This window comes from Cydia fagiglandana, chromosome Z, assembly GCF_963556715.1.
Source record: "Cydia fagiglandana chromosome Z, ilCydFagi1.1, whole genome shotgun sequence".
Lineage (NCBI taxonomy): Eukaryota > Metazoa > Arthropoda > Insecta > Lepidoptera > Tortricidae > Cydia > Cydia fagiglandana.
Window position 1 is genome coordinate 27,094,694 of NC_085959.1, and position 25,467 is coordinate 27,120,160.

At 41.1% G+C, this 25,467-nt stretch overlaps 3 protein-coding genes across 3 annotated transcripts in view; 1 reads left to right on the top strand and 2 right to left on the bottom strand.

Annotated features, from left to right (window-relative positions):
• The window catches only part of LOC134678818 (protein archease-like), a 233,500-nt gene that overhangs the window by 160,802 nt on the left and 47,231 nt on the right, over positions 1-25,467 (top strand). The window lies entirely within an intron of this gene.
• On the bottom strand, positions 330-3,636 carry LOC134678100 (uncharacterized). Its single transcript, XM_063536550.1, has 3 exons — positions 1,745-3,636; positions 527-772; positions 330-402 (listed from the first exon to the last, which is right to left on the bottom strand). Exons 1-3 carry the CDS (start codon positions 3,634-3,636, stop codon positions 330-332), a joined length of 2,211 nt encoding a protein of 736 aa, XP_063392620.1.
• LOC134678803 (transcription factor E2F2) overlaps positions 7,220-25,467 on the bottom strand; it is a 33,424-nt gene continuing 15,176 nt past the window's right edge. The window contains exons 5-10 of the mRNA XM_063537501.1: positions 23,161-23,402; positions 22,979-23,084; positions 22,788-22,899; positions 21,614-21,795; positions 20,334-20,450; positions 7,220-16,488 (exon numbers count right to left, since the gene is read on the bottom strand). Of these exons, the coding sequence (XP_063393571.1) occupies positions 16,361-16,488; positions 20,334-20,450; positions 21,614-21,795; positions 22,788-22,899; positions 22,979-23,084; positions 23,161-23,402 (887 nt within the window). The 3' untranslated portion in view covers positions 7,220-16,360. The remainder of the gene's footprint in view (positions 16,489-20,333; positions 20,451-21,613; positions 21,796-22,787; positions 22,900-22,978; positions 23,085-23,160; positions 23,403-25,467) is intronic.

Genomic DNA, 25,467 nt, shown 5'->3' on the forward strand with positions numbered 1-25,467 from the left:
GAGTCTGGTTTGCAAATTATTAAGGTAAGTAATATGCCATTTAGCCCAAAAGTTTTGTGAAATCTTTTGTAAAGACTGGAAATGTGATAAACATGCTACATTAGTGTCTTTCCACGGGTACTCAGGTACCGATAGCAATGGTTGCCCTATAAGAAAGTGGCCCGGAGTGAGTACTTCCAAGTCACATGGGTCCTCGGATAAAGGAACCAGAGGCCGTGAGTTAAGCACCGATTCTACTTTGGTAAATACGGTTGAAAGACCCTCGAAGGTCAGTATGCGGTCCCCTAACTCACGCTTGAGTAGGTTCTTACTACTCTTGACTGCGGCTTCTACCAAGCCTGACATGTGAGGGGCACCAGGAGGATTGAACTCCCAGCGGACACCTTGGCGACGAAATTCCTCCTGGAGGACAATTTCGTTGTCAAGTAAGAACTGACTAACCTCCTTGAGGTATGAGCTAGCACCTTTGAAATTTGTACCTTGATCGCTCCTGACTAAGGCGGGCAGCCCTCGTCGACTGACAAACCGTGTGAACGCCGCAATGAAGGCCTCGGTGCTCAGCGACGAGACGAGTTCAAGATGTACGGCTTTCGTTCCTAAACATACGAAAACACACAGATAAGCTTTGAGTGATTTAGCATTTCTGAGGTGACTACTTTTGACCCAGTAGGGACCGGCAAAATCGGTTGCTACTCCTGAAAAGGCACGAGCCGCCGTGACTCGGTCCGCTGGCAAATCTGCCATAAACGGGGCCTGCGTTGAAGCGTTGAATCTGAAACACGACATACAGCTATTGATTACGCGGGATACCACACGTCGCGCCGACGGGATCCAGTAACGTTGCCGGAGTATATTGATGAGTGCGCTCGTTGAAGCGTGACAATAGGTACGGTGATAATGCTGCATCAACATTTGAGTCCATTTATGGTCTTTAGGTAGAAGGTATGGGTGCTTAGCATCGTAACGTAAGCATGAATGCCGCAGTCGCCCTCCGACGCGAATGAAGTGATTCTCATCTACGAAAACGCTGAGTTTTTGAAGTGACTTGCAAACAATCTTGCCTCCTTTCAATAACACGATTTCATCTCTGTAAGCATCCAGTTGAACGTACTTAATCCAGTGGTTCATTGCCTCACGATTTTCGTCGATCGTTAGCGTAGGGCGAACGTTCCGTTGCGCTTTCGGCAAACGAACGTTCTTACAAAATCGCAATACGTATGACGTCACATTGATAAGCTTGTTGAACGAACTGACTCGTGATAACAGAAACTCCTCCCATGACTTCTCGGCCGGCGTAATGTGATGTAACTGTTTGAATCCGGGTAAATCTGGTGACATGGTGACCGGCATCGTCGGCCACTGTGACTCATTCGTCATTAACCATTCTGGGTTCCACCAAAGATGAAACCCGATGAGGTCCTTCGCCGTAGCCCCCCGCGATGCGACATCGGCAGGGTTCGACTCCGATCTGACATACCTCCATGTCATAGGTCGGGTTGACTGTTGAATATCTTGAACACGGTTACCTTCAAAAGTCTGTAGCACATGAGGCTTTGTGTTCAACCAACATAGCACGATTCTGGAATCTGACCAAGCATTTATGCTGTCAATCTGAACTGATTCCTCGTATGCCGCTGCGACGTGGTTTAATAACTTATAAACCAGGTGAGCTGCATTTAACTCGCTCTTCGGAATGGTTTGTTTGACTCTCCTTGACGCTACGCGAGTCTTAGCTATCACTAACCGTACTAGTACATTCCCTGACGCGTCCTCAGTCCGGAGGTACACGCAGGCTCCGTAGCCGAGCTCCGACGCATCTCCAAAGCCGTGGAGGGAGTGTGACACCGCACCGGGCAGAGTGACGCACCTCGGAATCTGTAGCTGACTCAAGTGATGTAGATCTTGAATGAGTTCATTCCATTGAAGGTCTTGAGTATGGGACAGTGGCTCATCCCACTGTAATCCATCTGTGAACAGTGATTGTAAAAACAGTTTGAATCTAAATATGATTGGTGCGCAATAGCCACACGGGTCATACAGTCTAGCTATGGTACTCAATATGCTACGTTTCGTCGTTGGTTGGCCCAACGGTATGTTGAGTTGATACGACATGGAATCTGACATGGGGTTCCACTGTATCCCTAATACCTTTATGAAACTCTTGTCGTCAGTGTCAAACTGACGAGGCATCTCACAATGCTCCTGCGGAAGATCCTGTAATAATTCTCTGCGGTTAGACGACCATTTGCGTAACTCATATCCAGCGCTCCGCATGAGTTCTATGAGTTCTGATTTGAGTTCTTGGGCCTCGGTGAGTGAATCAGCCCCAGTGAGGATGTCGTCAACATATACATCTCTGCGCATGATATGAGCAGCCGGTGAGTCTGGATGCTGGGCTTCCCAGTCATCAGCTAATCGAAGTAAGGTCCTTATCGCGATGAAAGGACTGGAGCGTAGTCCGTATGTATTGGTATTTAACTCATATACCTGTACATCCTGCGACGGATCCTCGCGCCACAGAATCAGCTGATAGCGCCTATCGCTGGGGTGTATCCACGTTTGCCGGAACATCATTCTGATGTCGGTCGTGAAGACAACTTGATGACGTCTGAAATTTAACAATATTTGAGTGATATCATTTTGAAGCGGTTTGCCTGAGTGAAGGCATTGATTGAGCGATACTCCGGTGCTTGAGTTAGCTGCAGCGTTATATACGACGCGGATCTTTTCGGATCCCTTTTTGAAAATTCCGTGGTGGGGTATTACATAGTGTTCGCTCTCGAAATTAAAGTCTGATTTGGACATATGACCAAGTGCCTCATAGTCCCTCATGAATTCCTTATATTTTTCAGCAAATACTGGATTTTTGGCCAGCCTGGCCTCCAACGAAATCAGTCTACGCATGGCTAGAGCCCTAGACTCGCCCAGCTTGGGTCGGTCTGCCCGCAGCGGCAACCGCACCATGAATTGGCCATTATCTAAACGTTGAGTAGTGGAGGTATACAACCTTTCACATTCGAGGTGTTCTGGGTGTTGCGGCCGCTCCTCGGGGGGCTGCTCCACTCTCCAAAACCTTTCTAGGACGTCCTCGAGCCGAGTAGCATGGATGCCGTAGTCCTCTACTGATGTCCCGGCGGTCGGTGTTGTTAATGATGATGGGTAATTCCAAGTTGCCCCCATCAGCACGTGACCGAAGCAGGTGCCGTACGCCTCAACACCTGGAATGTTAGTGAGTATCTTTGAACCAGTGTATATATAATTGAGCACATCCGTTCCTAGAATGATGTCCACATCCTGCGATTTATCCAAGGCAGGGTCAGCTAATTCAAGTTTTGATGAATCCAAATGAGTCCTGATCTCAGTATCATAATAAGGTATGTTTCCCGTAACCCTGTACATGACTGTAGCTACTACACTGATGATAGGCACTGTTTTCCCGCGTGGTTTGAATACAAGCTTAGCAATCGTGCCTGGCACATTTACCTTTATGTCACCTACTCCAAAAATATTATTCCCAGTAAACTGTTGGTGTACTTTGAATCTTTCTACAAATGATTTCTTCACTACGGAGCACCCCGCTCCCGAGTCAAGCAAAGCCCTAGCTTTAACATAAGACCCATTGCCTGATCTGACCATGATCACAGCTGTAGGAGAGACACGAATTGGCGCCATTCGTAGTCTTTCCTCCGGTGCACCAACAGTGGCCTGATCTCATTGTTCAGGCTCAGGACTGCTCCGAGTCCCGAAGCGCAATGAGTGGAATGACTGCTGCGCCGCTTGAACACGCGCGCCTACCTTAGCCCTCGGTATATGACCGGTGGGAATCAGCTGAGCCGGCTGAAGCGCACTATGAGGTGACCCTGTCTCCCTCCTTTGGGGTTGGTCTGGTACTGACGGCTTGGGAGACTGCGGCTTCGCAGCCCTCGGCGGAGATGTAGTCCGTCGCTGGGGAGACGGCCACCGCTCCGGCAGCGTGACTGCTCTCGACGTGCTTGGCGTGGCAAGCGGCATGACCCTTACCCGATGGACAGCTGCTTCAACTGCCATGGGTGGGGCTCTCCCCGCTGCACCACCATCGCACAGCAGTGAGTTGTGTGCGGACGACTCACACTGTGCGCACCAGTTGCGCTGCATGCACTCGCGTGCATAGTGACTGCGCAGGCATCTGAAGCATGCGCCTGACTTCCTAGCCCAGGTCTTCCGCTCCGAAATCGCCAGGTTAAGGAACTTCGGGCATTTGTACAAGCTGTGCTGGTCACTCGAGCAGTATGAGCAAAGAACAGGGGGTGAATTCACCTGATTGGTCTCTTGTTCGATGGCGAAGACCCTCGCTGGCGGTCCCGGTTTCCTGGTAGCTTGACCCGACGGCCCCGCTCTTCCTCGTGCAGGTGCGGAACCACGCTGCGCAGTTGGTTGCTCCACCGCTGCTGGCGAGACCGCTTGCTGAACCCGGCACTGCTCCTCCAACAGCGCCAGTAGCTGCGTGAGAGTGGGCAACACCTCCGGATTGCCACCGTACCTCTCCTCGTATAAGGTCTTGATTCTGTTCGGTAGTTTCTGCAAAATTATAAAAACCAATAAGTATGACCACTCCGTGATTGGCTGCTTGAGCTTCTCAAGCGCCTGGACTGACTCCCGGAGCGGGTCATAGAAAGCTGAGCGTGACCCTGCACTCCAGTGCGCCACTGAAGGCAGGTTCATGATTCGGCTAATGAATGTATCCAACAGCAGCCTGTTATTCTGATACCGAGCCCGCAATAACTGTAAAGCTACCGCGTAGTTGGGTCCGTCCATCGGAAGGTGCTGTATAATGGACAGCGCCTCCCCTTGCAACGACGACCGAAGATAGTAATGTTTCTCCGCGTCGGAGATGTCCCTACTATTGACTAACGACATAAAGAGATCATAGAAGGAGAGCCACTCTGGCAGGTTGCCACTGAAGGTGGGCAGCTGCACAGAGGGCAATTTGACTTTACCTGCCTGTCCACGGGGTGTGTGTGACTGGCCAGCCTCTCCAGCCGACGCCTCGTCTAGCTGGATCAGCAGCCGGTTAACCTCGCTGAAGCACTCCTGGTATTGAAGTCGTTCCTCCTCCTCGAGCTCACCTTCGTAGGCCAGCAGTGACTCGTGGGCCTTGACGTACTCAGTATAAATAAGATCAAAGTGCCGCTTCGCCACCGACGCGGCCATGCTGTCAGGTCGTGATGTGACCGTGCCAGCATAGTCGGTCAACATTTGGTACTTGGTGCGCAGCTGCACCTTGATTGACTTTAACGACATGACGTGAATTTACTTTACGATTAATGAAAGACACTAATTTGTGACACTATTCGACTAACAGTTTACAAGTTAGGTGGCTTTGGCTTTACCTTAAAGTTGGATTTTATATTGACGATAACCTAATTAATCTATTGGCGACACTTGACGTTGACAGATAATTCTAACCTAAATGTCCCAAACTGACGTTTGCCGCGAACCGGAAATGTCCTTATGCTAAAGATGGCCGCACTCCGCACTGTACGGTCCCCGTCCGTTGCCTACGCAAGAAAATGGCGGCCGACGCCTTCCCTTTTATTACGATTTGATTTGATTTTTTCGCACTATGCCCAACCGCACCGGGCTCCGTCTCCACTGAATTTAACGGCAAAAATGAATAATGCTGACACGATGAGTACTTGAAGCGATGATTACGCTACCAATGCGATGTACCGCTGCGGTGCTCGCGTTGATGACGATGGCTTTCAATAATATCGTGCTGTAATTCCTCCCCTCTGATGGGAACACCAAAATGTCTACGTCACAAGGCGGTTAGCCCGGACTCCCGTGGTCGCGTTCCGATACTTCTCTTTCCTTTGGTGCTCGTTGCTGGTGAGGAGCGCCTCCACCGCTCCGGTGTGACGCCTCGCGTGGTCCGGTAGGAGCTAGGCCTTCCAAAGCCTGCTGTGATGCCGCTGAGGACCCTGGCCGCTCCGGCCTGGGTGGATCGGGTAGGTGTGGCGATGAAAAGAAACTCAATGTTTCACATGCACGTATATTTTACGTTAATCTACACTTATTCGTTCGTACACTGACGCCTGATGCGTGACAATCGTGACACGACAACTACTATTCTTAGAAAATAACTATACTGAAAACACACGCGGCGTGGTCAATGGCTGCGGCCAAGTCTAGCTTCAAACCCGGCAGGAATGCAACCTACGTGCGTTCGCTACAACGCTCCGAATCGTCCTCCGGAAATAGAATCCATCGATATGAAGTTTTACCATAATGAATGTAGTGACATACCATTTAAGTTACGCTTGAGCCTCTAGGAAATTGGCCTGCGATTATTGCACACGGCACATGTGAAAGGTGCTTGCACTTGGCGTAAACATACATATACCGTAATCGTAAACTACGGAGAAATTCGAACACTTTCCTCAATTTCTATGAAACAGAAGTACATAGGTCGAATTCTTTGTTGAAAGGTAATGTAATCGTAGACATTGCTAAATATTCATGCATTATTGTGTATGGCCAGAATTAGGATGTGGGTTGATATTATCCCATGGCCTTATTAGAGTTTAACTGTGCGGGAGCTATTCTTCCCATGGCCCGGTAAATTGTCTTGTCATGTCATAAAAACTCACGTAAGTAATAAAACTGTTTTTGTGTTCAACCGCGATTCAGTGATTGATATAATGTTTCGTAGTAGATTTGGAGTTACACCTTGACTATGATAACCGATATAAGATGTGGGAGGAATATATCCCTTCGCTTGATCAATAATATAATAAGACAAAATCGAGTATGACAGTTAATTACTTAGACAGGCGATGGGATAACCGTAACCCGCATTTTTATTACTGGTTTAAAGGAACATCTCCGACTTTCGTAAATACATTTTTTACAAGGCGTTCAATACGGTTGTAACAGTATATACAGTACGTATGAAGACACGCTAGTTCTTAGGGGCCTGGTAAAGGGTTAACCTTTTCGACGCCGTGTGAAACACAGACGCTGCCATTCGGACGCCACGTCACCGAAGTGTCAAAATTGAAATTGAACTTTATGCATAGGCACGTAGGTATATGTTGCTCTGTAGTCTGTGATCGATTAATCAGTCTTTGGTGTTGGACCTACGGTGCGGATATATCGGTCATTGGCGTCCAAAAGGTTAAAGCCTATTACGGCAGATCTTCACTGTATGTGTACATTTATATTCGAAAAATAAAACAACTTCTTTAATTACATATTTCAATATTATTATTATTTATTAAAAATATAACCTAACTATATATAGGTATGACTTTAAATTTAAATTCAATTATATTGTAACTCAAACAACAAATAACTCGTACGTTTGTCGAAACTGGAATAGTAAAACCTCAGTCTTCCAACACAAATAATACAAATCAAACAGTCTTTACACCAAGAACAACTGGTGCAAATGAGCACAGATGTCAGAGCCATTTCTAGTCGAGCCTTTTCCGTGGCCTCGTGGGTTCGCCGTATTTGTATATCCCCTTGCTTAATATAAATACCTACTTACGTATCTATAACATTGCACCTTAATTTCTTATCAATATATTAAATCAGAACTCTACAAACATTTCGAAAAGGCTACAGATGACAGCCGGTGCTAGGTTTCATACAAATGAAGAGCTCTACATGTTTAACATCGTTAGAGCCTGTGCGGAAAGAGAAGAGTCTTACGGCGCGATTCGGGAAATGAATAAGAGATTCACTAGATATGAAATAGTAATGATATGTGACGTTCCACGGCAAAAGGTATCTTATGGTGGCTGGCGCTTACGTCGCATAGCGCATAATATTGGAGCGGCGTTAATAATCACCAACCGCCATAAAGTACCTTTACCCGTGGGGCGTCACATATCTTTACTATTTCATATCTAGTAAATCTCTAATTCATTTTCCGAATCGCGCCGTTAGTTTGTATTGATTCCCATACATTGCACGACTCTGATCTTTTCGCACAGACTCTATTTTAAGAAAACTAGTGTAGGAATAATTTTGAAGCCTGCGTTATGTGTAAATGCTTGTCGCGGCTGTAGATCCCAAATGATTCATTATATTATGATCGTTGTCTCATTCAATGTGTCGATCCACTGAAACATTGGGGCGATTACATTCATAATGCGACATTGTTTTTTAGTATTAATATAACGTTATTATTGGTAGAAAGTAAAAAGAATAATAAATACTATGACAAGATATATCAAAATGTAACGTCTCTCATATACATCCTTCTACTGCATTCAGTTTATTACAACGTAATATTCATATACATTTTGTTTGAAAGGATAATTAATTCACGATAATTTAATAGTAAGCAAACACAACCCAGTGACTGACGAAGGATCTAATAACAGTATCGATTTCCAGGGGATAATACATAGATGTAAATAAATTAGTACCTAATACAAAACCATCAGCCTACATCTTATCCATCGACTACTATGAATGTAGGTCAACAATTGTTACGAAGATTTTGGAATTCCAATATATTTATAATTCGTAATCGGATGTAAACGGACCCCAGGCATCATCAAATTACACCGAAATATTAGTATAGTACCTAATAATCGCAATTCTACCGCTAATCTCTGACGCAGGGTAGCACTTTAAAGATAACTTTTAAATTATGTATAAAGAATTGTGAAACGCTTCATTCAATAACGCCCATTTGCTTCAGTACGATTCCCACCGAACGGGCGGAATAAATTTGTACGGCCGCGAGCCGGTCGGTTGCCGACGTACCTACGTGACCGGTTCCGGAGTTCCGGATGTACACTATCGCTTCTGCCATACGTAATGTATAGGCATAATATAGGCACATTCAAAATGCGCTGGCCGCGGTCCGACTCCTGAGCGGCTACCGCGAAAACAGAAATTCGCAAATTGCGGGGATCTTCCTCTTTTACTCCAATGAAGGCGCAATTAGAGTGACAGAGAAAAATCCCCGCAGTTTGCGAACTTCGATTTTCGCGATTATAGCCCTGCCTGTCGGTGGGAATCGTACATTAGTGTTCATTTAGATATAACCCATATTTTTTTGACGGAAGTGTTTATATAAAAGCCTGTAGGCTATTTAGATACACGCGACGAGTATACGACGCCCTGCGTGTCCTCTACAACAATGCTATTAGAATGCTGATGAGATGAGACTGCCCCGCCGTTGCAGCCAGCGCCTCGAGTATGTTAGTAAGCGATAGAGGATTACTCACAATAGTATTCTAAGTCATTGCTGAAAGGATGTAGTGCTACTGTCGTATAAAAAACCAGTGAGTAGATATTCCGAAGGGGTGTGTGTCTTATGATTATGAAATATAGTTTAAAAATATATACTGACTGGGATTTTCATGTTTTATTTGTTTAAATGTGTCTCTTTATTTTTATGTTAATGATTTTATTTTGAGTGAATAATTATTTATTATTGTGATATTTTAAATTGTTATATAACTTAACATGTATGAATCTCTGGTTATCTTTTTTTTTATCTTAAATAATTGTACTTTGATTTGATCTTTATCCGAAAGACTCGAGCTTTTAAGTTGAGATTAAAAGGCTCAATGAAGGACTTGACTCGGGACTTAAAAGTCTTTATCAGCGCTTAAAGCTTAAAAGTCGCCTAAAAACAAGTCGAGTTCTTCACGTTTACACTCACAAGACTCGAGTTCGTACCAACACAGCACGTCTTGTTGTATGTTATTATGTGTGTGTATTTAAATGACGCTAACGGGTTGGATTTAGATACTATACATTATTTGACTAAAAAGGTGGCGCTCCAATCAAATTATTCTAAGCGACTGTAAAGAATTTAGAAACCGTCATAACTAAGTCTGTATTGACATATGTAGGTATTCCTGCCGGGAGGTGCATATCGTCACTAAAGGCGTTAGGTTTCGCTGAGAATCGACAAGCCGGCAATAAAAGTTCCCGATTACTAATATTTTGTAAATATGATACTAAACTAATATCAACCCATCTCAGTGCACCCTTGTCGAACAAAAACAGTTGCTAGGGCAGACTAAGAGTGGTGTGGTGTATCTCTTTTCAAACTCAGTATACACCCCTTTATAATGAATAAAGTTTAACCAAGCTAACTCTGCATGCCATTTTCTAAGATTAAATGTGGATTTACCATCATAAACATCAAATTTCATAGCAAAAATATGACATTTTTCATTAGAAATTCCCAGACACTCCTACACTTTGTTCTGTTAATGTCGGAGTAGAGTTAGCTTAAATGGGCTCTAGTGCATAGTCACTGAGTATGTATGTACCTGATTTCTTCATGATTTCAGTTTATTTAAACGAAGATTAAGTCACATCTGGGCTATGGGCGCTATAATAAGTCCGATACGCCCTTTGTCTTTGTATTGTCAATATGGTTTTAATACAAAATATAAGTATGTACTTAATTGCTTATTATTGATTTTGCTAATTTTTTTGCTACATGAACGACCTTTTTATTTTACATTATGAACATTTTTGTTTATCACATGATTACAAAAATTGTGGTTAAGCGATTAAGTAAACTATAAACTGAAAATGCATCAGAAAACGTCAGAGGTCTTTGTAGAGGTATAATCGTGATTTTAAGAGCCCTACAAGCGTTAACTTTTGTGGAAGAATTACTATACGTTCCAAATAATATTAAAACAATTAAAAACGGTCATCTTGTTATGACAGTTGGCATTATTATTTTCCTTCATATTTTCACGGAAACGTACGAACGTGTTTTGCGATTTCAGTCAGTCTCGGTACAAAAAGTATTAAGGTTGACTGAACTAGCATGACAAATACGAACGTTTCCGAGAAAATACGATGGAAAACAATTATGCACAACATCTGTAATAAGTCAACACACCACGAAGTCAACATGGAGGTAACAAAATAGCAATACAACAGGACTATTGTGATTTGAAACCCAGTATAAGTATGTACAAAAATACACAATACCTTAAAAATCCAAATTCGTAAACCACGGTAAGTCTACACATTAATTGCAAAAAGCTCGACAAGTCCTCATCTTTTACACCACATGATCCCTCGTGCAAATATATACCTTACGTCTAACATTAAACATTATATTGATATGCTCTTAGTTAAGATTTATTACATTGACATTTGTGCCGCACCGAGGAAACGGCGGGGCGAGGACGAGTGTTGTATTGCGGCGGTCTTAGTTGTAGTGCGACAAAATTTCGGTACACCATATAATTTGTATGGCGTACAGTATTATTTGAATACTTTGGATGCTACCTATTATATAACGCTGACTACCTACACGGAGATGGCGAATGAAGTTACACGATAAGGGTATACATGTATAAACAGCGTACTATTGTATCACTCGGCATGTAATTTTCGGATTAGCTGTTACCACCACATCAACATTTGCCAGAAGTAACAGATACTTTTCTCCACCTCTCCTGTGACCACTGGTAACAAACTTGGTGTTTGGAATAAATAACCCTAATATATTCCGTTTTCCCCGGCGTCGTCTGTGATTCTAGTGGAACACGTCACCTGGCGCCCAGCCGTTTGATTTAACGCTATGTACAAAGCTAACAAAAGTACTTGTGTTGAAACGACATAATTATTGCAATTACACTCTGCTATTTGATATATCAAGTTATTTGGCAATCTTCGGTTACTTCGCAGCTCGGTTCATAGTTTTAATTAGCATCGAAAATTATTCATATTTATTAATCACAGTGATCCCAGCACACTTACACTTGTGATAATTATAAATAAAATATTTTTACGTAGAAGTCGTATAACAGTCGCTTTATCGGGATGGGTAGATCGTAATCCTGCCCGACACACTAGTTGTGGGATAGTTAGTTCAGGTGGCCTTCATGACCCATGCAACCCCAGATTTCGAATTAACGAAGTTACATTGCACGTGCCAATTATTCTGCATCGAATACCGCACATGTATGAAAAATTCAAAATTGGCATAGTCAGCATCAAATAGACAGTGACGGCCAAAGTGGCCAAATATATCGGAACCGGTGAGTTTCACTCTATATAATGGTAGGGGAGCCCAAGAGGGGATTATTGTAGTTACTCGAGCGTAACGGCGCACGGGCCGTACGGATATATGTATATATGTCGGAAATCAATACAGTGTCGTGTTCAGTACGGATTAAATGAGAGCCAATGATACAGGACCTTTTAAGATCTATTTTACCCCAATGTATGTTCAGCGAGAGTTAATGGCTTCGGATAAGTAGATGTAAATTAGTGTAATTGTGCTATGTCTCGTTTTGGAAATTTCATTGACAGGTATAGGATCACCGTGAAATATTTTATGCGGTGGCACGAGTCTACATTAATGAGAACATTAGGGCTAGCTTTACATATAATATCGAAGGCCGCTAAAATATCACTGTTCATTAATAGTAATATATACAGGTTGGCAGCGCGCCCGCAGCTTGAGCGAGTCTATGTACAAAGCGGCCGCGGGCGCAAACGATCCGCTATTCATCATTTTACACACCTACACTTCACTAATACGAGAGCCTCGCCAGCGCAAGGATTGCTTTATAAGTGTCCTTACAAAATCTACCCGGCTTACTACGTCAATGATGTACATTAAAATGTACATAAACAACTGACATTACATTACCAAGCCTTACAACTTGACTTGTCGAGTACATACTTATTAATGAAATTACCGCAAAATATAGTGATCGCAAAATTAACACGTTACGTGATTAACTATATAAATCTATATACCTTCAAATTCAACAGCTTACAGATCTCAACTTAAAACCTGACGTCTCCAGGATGAGAAAAAAAACGGCTTAATTATTACTATATTTTTTTCAAACTCGAAGGGTCACAAATTTGTATAGAAATGACAGGTGTCATCCTACCCTTCGAGTTTGAAAATTATTATAGACCATAATTTATACACAACACGGTAAAACGACACTAAATACGCATGTAGCTTGTAAACCGGCGGTTTACCTCAGATCCACTCGGGCGGTTCACTGATACATATCAATATAGCCTCACAGCCTATATTTTAGGCATATTAAACTCCTCAAAATAAGCTATAAGTAGGTACCTTTGTCAACCGCGACATCAAGTATGGAGTCGCGCGCGACAACGCAACTCATGCTAGGCGAGCTTTGGATGAGCATGACAATCTACTGATTATATTAAACCGCACCACACATGTCAAAGATCACTATTCTAAAAATTCTGTTAACCAATTTTATACAACAATTATAAACCAAAATTAGAAAACAATTATAAACCAAAATTATATGTACCTAATGTGGATATAAACCATAAGTGTACTAAACAAATATTTTATTAAGATGCCAGGCATCGAGTAAACCCAATTTGATTGTTTGTTGTTTTAAAATTTTAACTTATAAACTGCCTGCCAATGTAATTGGTCACAACACGATGATTCAAACAACTCGAGACTTTGATCACTATTGCTTGTGCATCGCAGCGACCGCAAGCTCATTGAGAATTGAGACTGATTTCAGATTGATTCCGCAATGAGACTGATAATTTCAGAGTCCACCATTTGAGATGTGCCAGTAAAGGCTAGTCGCCGTGCAAGTTATGTAACCCCCACCTTCTTCTGCCTTAACTGACCCCTTTCAGGCCGCCCAACACGACTGTGCCAATAATGAAGTCGAGACTCATGTAACTTATGTACCTAATTCAAATTGACAATAAGATGTTATTATCATTATTACACACAACTTGTATTATTCGGTATGAAAGGAGTTATTGATTTTTTTATTAATGTACAATTGAGTCAATAGACTACATTCGTTTAAACTAGAAATGCCACGAATATTCGGCAACAATTTGGTGTTCGGCCGAATACCGAATACCTGTTTTACCACCTAAATTAAGGAAAATGACAGAATAAAAGTAACCAATAACTTGGTATATTTAAGAGGTATTTAGAATGTAATCCTGGAAAGTTGCTAAATACAGTTACTGTACTGTACCGGTCAAAAGTTCAAGTTCACCCTCTGTTTTCGGTAATACAAATGAGTACTTTTGTGCCATTTTTTTTTGTACTTCGGATGTCGGTTTCCATCCGATCCGTTATTGTTTCCAGATATGTGTCTGATTAGTCAGACACAGTTTACGTACATTCCTAAACAACTCATTCCCTAAAATGGTATAGTCGGTGAAGTTAAACTTTTAACCGGTACTGTGCGAAGACCCTTTTTTGAGCATTTATTAATTACAAATGTCGCAATATATTTTATTTTCATTATGGATCTGATTTGATTACCTCTTTCATTAAAATTCTGATCAACTAAAAATATAATATTAGCACACGTTGTGCTTTGTTGGCGAACAGTTTTCATAATAATCGTGACTGAAAAAGTTCGCATTACATGCCGAATAATCAACGCTTCGGCCGGGAGAGGGGAAGAATATTCGGTATTCGGCCAAAATGACTATTCGGGGCATCGTTAGTTTAAACATTAAGATTACGATATCAACTTTTCACTTACACTAAAGCAAATTATGTAGTCAAATTGCGGTCGGTACCAATTCTGACCCTCTTTAAGTCAGTTCATACTCGTAAGTATCTAAATTTCGTAACTAGAATCCGTCTAAGCTAACTTTGCACCGATTTGAACAAAACAAAGTGAGGAAGTGTCATTATTTCATTAATGTCATTAGAAACGACATACTTTCATATAGGTACATACATAATTATTATGACATTTCCATACTTTATCGTTGCAAATACCATGCAGAATTAGCTTGGTACGACTCTACACACAAAAGTATTAAAACTGGTAGACTAAGTACTTATTGAATAATCTAAAGAAAATATTATTGAAAAAATTCGCGTGCCAAAATATTTAAACGTTTACTACCTAATTGACAATAACCTCGAACTGTTTAATTTAGTTTTAAAGATCTCTCAACACTTAGTATAAATCAATAAAATTAAATTTTTGTTTCAAATTAATTATGAACTTGGGTTTAATGACTCATCTCATTGTGCCGTTAGTTTTATCAACACATAGCAAATTTTTTTTAGATATCACTCTTTCAAGTAATTCCAATTAAATATTCTAAGTAAATAAAAATAAATTAAAAAGTCACCTTAAAATAAGAGGCACGAAATTACAGTTTTAATATTTCAGTCAGAATTTATAAATCGTATTTTAATTGTAACCATTAGTTGTAATTAGAATTGGAATACACTAGAATTAAAATTACAATTATCTGTATGGTTGGTGCGGAGAAAGTAACCTGAGCATTTTCACTAAGGTATTGTGATTGAACGAAGAAACATTTTCTTAAACCAGTTTACATGTTACCAACCACTCGCGCCACAACAAATCTCCTGAACATAGCCGTTTTATAAAAACTCAGGTGACGTTATTAACCGTTATTAAAGGTAAACGTACTGGTGCTCGACGCGGTCCCAGTACATGTCATCTTGAAACATAAGTCATTGTGAATAGAGGTGACAACAAGGTGTCATCTATTGGGCATTAGCATGTCGAGCACTAGTACGTTTACCTTATCATGTTATTGTGTCCAATGAACTACTGATGTAGTGCATAATCCTGAATGTGGAGTAGATAATAAAATATACATTATAGATTAAAATGAACATAAGTAGATATACCTATACTTATCTTTCTTTTCCTATAACTATAGGAAAGTAGAATTTGGTTATTAATTTCTAACGACAAAATCCTGTACATGATCAAAACATTTAGAACAAAACGCGTTACCACATCTGATAACAAAGTAATTAAACAAAAACACAGCTATATTGAGGCATACTTTCTAATTTTCCTCGCAAAGTACTCACTTGGGCCTGATTTCCAAATTATAGTTATACTTTAGTGAAGGAGAGGCACAACAAATTGAGAACGGATAACGTCGTCTACAAGGAGTACAATCAAATACAGTCGACGGCACATTCGTCTCCAGGAACAAGCGGCATGATAGCTCGACACGTCTGTACGAGTAACGGTATACTTTACTACAAACAAAAACATAAATCAATACTAATGCCTAATAACCATTTTAACGAAAATATTACAATTCATTCAATCATATTTTTATGTAAACTTATTTAATATAAAATCAATTTATGTCCAATTCCGAACTACGATTGTGTAGTACTAAGTAGCGGCCCATTGGAAGTGCGCAGTGTAAAACAGGCTCGACCGTAAAGCGAAGCCGCGTTCGTCGATTCTCGCGTAGGCTATATCGAAACGAAAATAATAAAAACCAAACCAGCTAGATTGAGCCGTTTTCACTAATCGATCGTTCGCTACAAGTGTCTAGGTGAGAGTTTGTTAGGAGCCGGTGCCGGTGCCGGCGAGGGTCACTCGGGCAGCTTGAGATCGAAGTCGAAGAGCTCCGCCAGCCCCTCGTCGTGGTCGAGGCAGAACCCGTAGTCGGTGGCGGACATGGGAGGCTCCAGCGCCAGGAACGGCTCCAGCTCCAGCGGCTCTGCAACGTACCACCCCACATTCAACCCCGTGTACTTGCTACATCTATATTATATATGTACCAGTATATAATAACTCTAAACTACCTTTATACCGGGTGTGGCCTGTAATATGAGCAAATAATTAAAACATAGATTGTACTCCTCATCGGTGACACTTTTGTTCAACAACTTTTAAAAAATATTAAGTATTTAGACTCCCTATTTTTCATACAAAATAAATATTATCTTCAATGGACTCCATCGCCACGCCATATCATTGTGATTGACGTTGCTTGTCAAGCCTTAAACATAACAATAACCTTTAAAGTGTATTAAAAATCAAAGTACAAGTTATTTTCAAAAGTCGCTGAACAAATGTTGATCAGTATGAGGAGTTTGTACTCCTCATACTGATCCTACAGTTAAATTTTTTGCTCATATTACAGGCCATACCCGGTATACATATCCATGTTTCAAGGCACATTTTTGCTGGGATTTAGGCAAAATTCTCTATGAAATATATTAAATACTAATTATGGTCGTAACTACTGGGAATTATTTCTTCTTTTTTATCTGTGATAATTATTTAGAAAACAAAATTCCTAGTGAATTGAATTATTACCAATGGTAACAACTAGGGATGCGGGCTGGGAAAACCCGCGAAACGCAATGGATTTCCATCCAAGAGCACTAATTATTTAGCTATATCACACACTCACAAAAATCGTATAATAATTAGATCGATTAGTACGATTACTTCAAGTTTGAGTTTCGTCATTTCCAGTTTAGTTTGTAAAGCTTTATCACATAATATACTTATGTATATAATTTAAACTTGGTATAGTGGCGTATCTCAAAGTAACCGTACTCCCATCGCTCTAACTGACCTATCACATTTCAATTACAATAAAGCAATAAAAGAACATTAGGTAATATAAATTAAAACTTCTCATACTTCAACCTGCTTAGCATTTGCGATGTCGTGTCGACTAGAAATACGGAGTTGCGCGCCACAACGCAAGTCATGCTAAGCGGTTAAAGTAATATCGACAATATTGATTTAATTCATTAGATATCTGCATCATATGAGCACCAAATTCATGGTGGTAATAGGTAACAGTGGCGGCGCGTCCATAAAAGCCGATTCCCACCGGCTTGCCTGTTTTTGGACGTTTGAGCAGAGTTGTAAAGGAAATATGTAATATTTTTGACGCGCCGCCACTGATAGGTAATAAAATAATTGTTATGAGGTTAAGGTGATCATAGTTAGAGATGAGAGCGCTGTTACCGAAGTATTAGTGGATGAGTCTGATGTTAGTGGGGCCGCCGTGAGCTGAATCCCATGGTGCTACACGATAGCCACGAGACTGCAGCCGCACGAGATACAGCGCGCGGCGCGCCCCGGTCCCTCCCCTCCGTGCCCGCAATACCTACTCACCAATACTGCTCTATGCTATCATGTACGACTAACGGTAACGTTCTCTACCCACCTTGCACCATCTAATGTTGTTTATTGATGCCGATCGAGTGGGTGTTGCTGACGCTACACGTCACGGATCGGATGTATCTATTGGTTGAGTTGATATTTGGTATTTACACGTTAAAGACGAAAACACATTATAAGATTATAAAAGATTATTTTAATGCCATCGAAGGCAGGCACTAACACATTCACTGCCCCCGACGCACATGTGCGGTCACCGTGATACAAGTTTGTTCTTAGGCCACGCCCCCTGGCAGTGAATGCGTTAAGCTATAGGTGAACACTGCTCCGTTGGTTATTATTATTGCATCGTTGATAGTAGTAGTACTTGCGTAGCATTCGTTCATTAAAAGAGAGACCAACGTGTAGGTATAGGCACTATTGGTTCATTAGAGACAGGACTAAAAGATGAGTTATAATCATGACGTAGGTATACCGAGATTCAACTTTATGGACTTGGTTCATTAGTTCATTCACTTAGCGCTTACACAGTACAGTCTACTTAGTCCCAAAATTGTATAGAAAAATGTTAGTAAAATTAGCATACCTACGTAACTAAGGACAGAATGCAATGGTATGGTAAATCCAGCACATCTACTAATGGCGACCAAAGCTGATAGTAAGAACTCCGTAAAATTGTTATAATCGTGAGGGGTCTTAATGAGTTGTAAGCAAAATGTACATCTCAAAATTTTATTTACAATTATTTATTTTACACGACGATTTCAAAGGAATTTGACACGATACCTACTCGAAAAGACAGGATATATACTTAAAAAACGATGTTGGTAATAGGCATCTTTGACTCTTCAGAAAACTATTACCTATTTAGTGTCTTTGTTTGATTGTTTTGTCTTGTGCATACTTTTTTGTTTTAGATAATTTAGATTTTAACTTTTGACATGTATTTTTAGTGTAATGATTATTGTACTTAATTGGTAAATAAAAATTATTCTTTCATTGCAAACAATTTTGACAAATCTGGCAGGTTAGTTGGTATCGTTCGATATGGCAGTCGTGCAGTGAATCGGCCCTGGACTCTAGTTTGTCTCAGAATTATTAAAACTACGGATGTAAGTATAAAAAAAATGTTTTGTGGTTTTTAAACTAAACTATATCAAAACTTATCATTAAACGTATGAGACGCCGCGACATATCCGCGAGTTCCGCCAGAGAGAAAAGATGGCCCAATACCTGTTGTTACATGCAGTTAGTGAATACATCATAGATAGTTTATAATATGAGTGTAGATAGAATACTGTATGTAACTGCACATAATTAAGCCCTATTTAGACGATGCGAGAACTCACATACGAGTTACATTACATTGCTGTTTTTGATCGGTCGGTTGAATTGGACGTAACCAACAATCCGCAATGTAACTAAAATCGCATGCGAGTTCGCACGCCGTCTAAATCAGCCGTTAGGCATTAATATTCTCGTGTGGGTTGCCGACACTCGTATTTTAATGCCTTTCATTATGTAACAGTCGCAAACTACTATTTGATTTCATCAAAATATATCCAAGCAGTTTTTAAGCAACCGGTCCAGTAATACGTTATTTTTAGAGTCCCAGAGCCAAAACGAATTGCCATTATCGATTCGGAAACGTTATTTTACTATAAGTTAGTATGGAAGCTAAATGATGAAAATGAGTAAAGACCCAATAAGCATGCCTGTTAGTGGTAGTGGTCTCCAGGTGTCTGTCGGGGTCGGGGTCGGAGGGCGGCTGGCGGGCTGCGCCGTGTAGCTAGAACTCCGACTGTGATGTGAATGAGCACACAAATCACAGTCTGAGGGCTAGCCACAAGACGTGATCCTCCTCCTCGCGGTCTCTTCCATGATGCAATCCAGCGCAGATACTTACACCTATCTCCTAAAAACCACTCTACTCATACGTACCCACACGATGAACCGACAGTAAATAATCATTTGCAATAGGGAATATTACGCAAAATTCTACGTAGGGGACGCCACTAGCACAAACTGTAAACAAACCGACTTGATGGATCAACGTCATATTTATTCGTAACAAATAATCAGTGAAAACTGGTGAAACGTAGGAATTTACGGTATAAATTTCATTGTTTTTATATATCGTTTTTTCATATATTTGTATATCGCGGTAGACCCGTTTGTGTAATTAAATATTAATACAAAACGCGAGAGTTAAAAGACTTAAAAATGTTACAGTGAATACTTGTCAAAAACTGTAAGGCATATAAAGTAACTCTATGGTTTACGGTTTCTGCTAGTGCTGCCTCTGGCGGCAGAACATGCAGTATTACTCCCTATTGGTAAACTTTTATTTATGTTAAAAAACTAAAGTGAATGAAAACACAAGTAACGTGGGTTGTGTGTTTAGTCACAAATCATATTTACCTGACTCGGTATCTTGGTCTTCTGTTTGCATCTGGAAGCGGCCGCCGCCCATGATCGGCGCAAAGTCGTCGCTGTCGGCAATTAACGCGTTGCGTAGCCGACCCCGCGCCGTGCCATCTGCAAACGCAAAAACAAAACACTACAAATGCGGGTAAACGAAAGTAACGGAACGATTCAGAGTACTCCGATCGACCGCTGCAGAGGCGTAATCCAAAACAGTACAGTACCGCGTGCTAAGTAAAACGGTTGATGCATACTTGTCTGGTTGATGCATACTGGTTAAATCACTGTCATTTTACACAATACATACTCATAGATGCACCAGTCATTTAATACACTCTGTGTGGACAGTTGTATTCGAATGAAGCGCACGGATAACGTGTACTTACTGAAACTGATGTTATAAACTAGAAGTAACGTGGCGTTCCTAAAACAACTCCCGATCGACGATTGTTAGCGGTCCATGGTTGGTCCGGAGAAGTCCGAATATGAATTTTGTTTACCACTCACGAGTGGCTGTGTCTCGCACATGGTCCAATAGAAGCTATAAATCCATTTCAAACATTCGACCGCCATATTGTCATTTTTGACAGGTTCGGCATCGAAGACCCATCCCGCAATCAGCCAGGATAGAAAATTTTGTAAAAAGATTTTAAATGGCTATTAAATTAATCTAATTCAGTAATGCTTTTAAATATAAAGAAATATAGTAAGACAAGAGTGCTCACTCCATACATCAGTTTTGATACCAAAAAGATTAATCTAATTAGTATTTTCATAGTCGACATCTAGCATCGAGTAGCGGAATTATCAGTACTTTAAGTAGTAGTAGTAGTACTGTTAAGTGACAATAGATGTAGCACCGACCCGAAAGTCTAACGCTCATCAACATAAGACTCTTACTATATTTCTCTATGCTTTTAAAAATAAACAAAAATATTAAATTATAAACGTCAGTACTTTAAAAGTAAAACTTATTCATACCGTCTACTTGTTTCGTATGAATTAATAACACATTAAAAAAAAGTATAACTATGGAGTTATAGCTTTTACAATGCATAACTTCTGCGGGAACAATATAGGCTTATGTCCTTCAGTACACCTGCATGAAATAAGATCTTCGAGCAAGTGTTGATGAAATATGTAAGTAGTATTTATTTATGTACAAACATTTTCTTAATTATGTATGCTGTACGGTATAATAGGTACCTTAAATGTGATAGTTGGAGGTAATTTCCTAATGGGTTGATGATTGAAGTGTGGCTACAGTGGATACTCACTGTCAGGCGTGGTTTGAGGTGTGTGCGCCTTGTCGTCGGGCGCGGCAGGCGCGGAGCGCGCGCGGCCCGCCGCCGCCAGCGGCAGCGTGGGGTCGGTGACGCACGGCGAGCACACCACCAGGCCGCGCGACCCGCCCGCGCCGCCCGAGCACTCCACGCCGGGCTCCCGCTTTATAGGCGTCCTGCGGTAATCAACACAACTTCACTGCCTTCATATTTCACATAAAAATCCTGTGCCCCATAGGCTACAGTGTATACTTACCATCAGGCGGACCCTACAGAGGCTAAATATATTGCAACACAGCTTTCTTACCATAGGAATAAGGATGTGTTGCGATTTATTTTTCCACTTCGATACCTTGCCTCCATAAATGTATTAAAAAATTACATGCAAATTTTTACCTCTTGACTAATAGATACTGACCTTTAGATACCTTTTGTAGATATTAAGCATTTAATAACTGAAGTCGCCTTTAAGAGCTTACGCCTCTGCCGAAACCGAAAATCTTGCACTTGCACAATTGTTCTAACTTTTGTTTGGACTGACGTTTATCTGACATGGCTATTTGTACGTTACGTACAAAATTACAAATCATGTAGAAATAGCCATACATTTAACGTACTCCTCCCCCGCAAAAAAACGGCAAACTTTTGTACAGAAAATAACAGCCAAGGCGTCTCCAGTTACTAAATGCTCTAAGATACTAACTAAACTAATAATAAACTATAGTCATAGTCATATTATTTATTATATTTCCAATATAACATTGGTCAATGCTTTATAATACCATTAAGTCCATTTCTTGTACTCTAGGATCTTACAATGTATTTGTTATTAAAATTTCTACTTATCAAGTGGGCGAAAAATATATTACGCAAATTTTGGCGTAATGTGTGATTTCGCAATTCAGTGCATTCAGTTACGCCTCTGTGAACTGCAATTTAGAGAAGCTACAACTTTCGAGTTACATGGGACAGCCTGGGGTTCCTATTTTATAAAGCTACAAGTCATTTTATTTTAAGGGTATAAATCGCTCACATTCATACAGTTAAAATGAATTGGACCAAATGTCAAGTGTTCACTGTGACTGGTTCCGAGTGCAACAATGGCATGAACTCTAGGGCTACATACAAGTAATGGCTAGGGCTACAAGTAAAGAGAAATGTAAGTTACGTGAAGTTGGCGGCGAAGGGCTCGGGCGGCGCGGGCTGCATCTGCGCCACGAGCGGCGCCAGCAGCGCCTTGTTGTCCTCCAGCAGCGGGTCCGCCGGCAGCAGGCCCAGCGCTGCAACCACAACAACACACTGTACACGTCTTGTTCTCACTTCGTTCATACATATGCATAACAGGGTAGGATAACTTACGTGGGGGTGGAGATAATGGACGTTCTTTGGGACATAGATACACTTCAATTTCGCCCGATAATGACTTCAAATGTATCATATATCCCTTTTCGTCAGGATGAGGAACCTATAAAAAAAACTATATTGAGCCGCTGTACTTACGTATAGCAAAATTGAAAGAAAATAATTAGAGTTAAACTTACGCTTAATCTCGTGTCCGGCGGCGCCTTAATAGGAATAACCGTTTGGTTGCGGAAATCCTTAATAGAGCGTAAGTCGGCGTAGGTGATGTAGGCGAGCGCACCGTGGTCGGCGGAGAGGCGGCCGAGCGCGAGCTCGGCGCTGGCGACGGCGCGCGACACCCGGGCCTCGCGCGTCGCCAGCGCGCGCACCTCGCGCCGCAGCCGCCGCGCGCGCGCCTGCTCGCCGCCGCACGCTGCCGACCCTGTTGCACACCGACCACATCACACACATTATATGTACTATCGACTATCCGACACTTCACATGTGTTGTTCATAAACAAAACATTTCCTTTGTTTTCACGCGTTTAATAACAGATTTCAAAGTGGAGAACATTCTCGATTTGTTGAGATTTTTTCTTTTTTTTTTGTGTCGCTTTCTTTAAGACTGATTTGTTTTTTTGTTTGAAAGGGTTGTACCTTCACAGTTCACCAAGTCCGGTTCTGATAACGGAATCTATTCCTACTTGTCCCCGCCCGTTAGTCCCCAATGGAAACAATAGACGAATAAGTTCCTATTACTGTATTACTCAGAATAGTTGATTGTACTCATAGACTAGGAATCCTCTAGACCGACTTTAGAGCAATTATTTCATGCAACCGATGATGCCAAAAATGAGGGGGTGCGTGGAACGAGGTGAGCGAAGACCCGTGCCGTGATTGGTCCGTTCAGAAACACGGACGTCACAAAAAGACACTTTCGACTCGAACATGGAGTAAAATTACCGTATGCGTGGCAGAGGGGGTAGCGCGACTAGCTGGCTGGAGGATGTTTTGTCTGTGATTGTACTTAATGTTTATTTCAGTGGACTGAATTGTCGATATGTGTATATACTCATGAATAGGTTAGATTTGGGCCAAACTAACTCCACAAAAGTGTGTTCATGATAAACCTTAAATTTAATATTGCCGCTCCCACACTATGTTCTCTCACTACCCAATTTCATTCCATTTTGACAAAGATCTCTTCTTTTTTTGCTGATAAATTTGGCACTGACACATACGCATATTGTATGGTACACTCGTGACCAGATAATATATATATATATATATATATATATATATATATGTATGTGTGTGTATGAAGAGGGTACAAGTGCTCGGGTCAAACCGAAAAGTAATTCCGCTTCAGAACCAAACACAACCCAATAGAATGAGATCGAAAAGTATACACATCTCTAAAATAAAAATGTAAATAAAAATAATAGGCATACCTGATTTGTAAAAACTTATTTCGCAGAGTAGCCAAGCAAACATTCGCTTTGCCGCAGGGAACATGCCATGGCATTTAATAGTGTTATAGTCCGTATTTTTAGCATTAGAAAAAACTTCGCAGAAGTTCGCTTGTGGTTCTAAATCTGGCACTTTTAGCGGTAACAATTTGAAGTAAATTATATGTATTAACCATGCTACATTAGATAATTCAATAATTATTAACAATTAACGAGTCTGATAAAAACTGCACGCTTGCTTCTGCAGAGTTCTTTCTAATGCTAAAAAAAACGAACTATAGATTAAGTTTCCAATTAGATCGCCACTCACAGATCATTTACATTTACTCAAGTACATTTTAGTATAAAATACATGGGTATAGTCTGCAATAAAGAACTAAAGATTTGGCATAATTAATGTAAGTTTCTCCTAGTTTTACAAGATACAGATGTCTTGCATCTCAATTTTAGGAGATATTATAAAGATATCGAAATGCATTCGCAAAGCAAATATTTAACAGTAGGTGTTACTGTGGAATTAACATTCAGTGACATGTCACATAATAGATGGCGAAACTTGGCGCGCCCTGAGAATAAGAGGATTCGGTATACTGCGTAAAACATCTATTTCAATGTAACAGCTTACGTCAAATTCATTGTAAATAAACACATCCTCTATTTTTTTATTGTTCGCACCAGAACTGACAACGGAATTCTGTCGACCAGAGAGTACACGATCGAATTGGACTAAACCGAGTAGTACTTCAAGTGAATATGCAGGTACAGCAGGCTGCAGCCAACACACCACTGAGTGCCTCACAACTTCAGGCCTATCTCACTGTTGCTGACGTCATAGACCTCCATAGCCTACGGTTACTGCTTACCATCGGGCGGGCCATATTCCTGTTTGGCACCATCATTGTATTATTTAAAAAAACTTTATTATATCGGCAAAAAACAGTTATTTCTCTTGCGATGATTATGATGACAATTGTCAAATTGTCACAAGATTTCAAAGAACTTTCGGTAATTCTTGACAGCGAATGAGTTCTGTGTCGG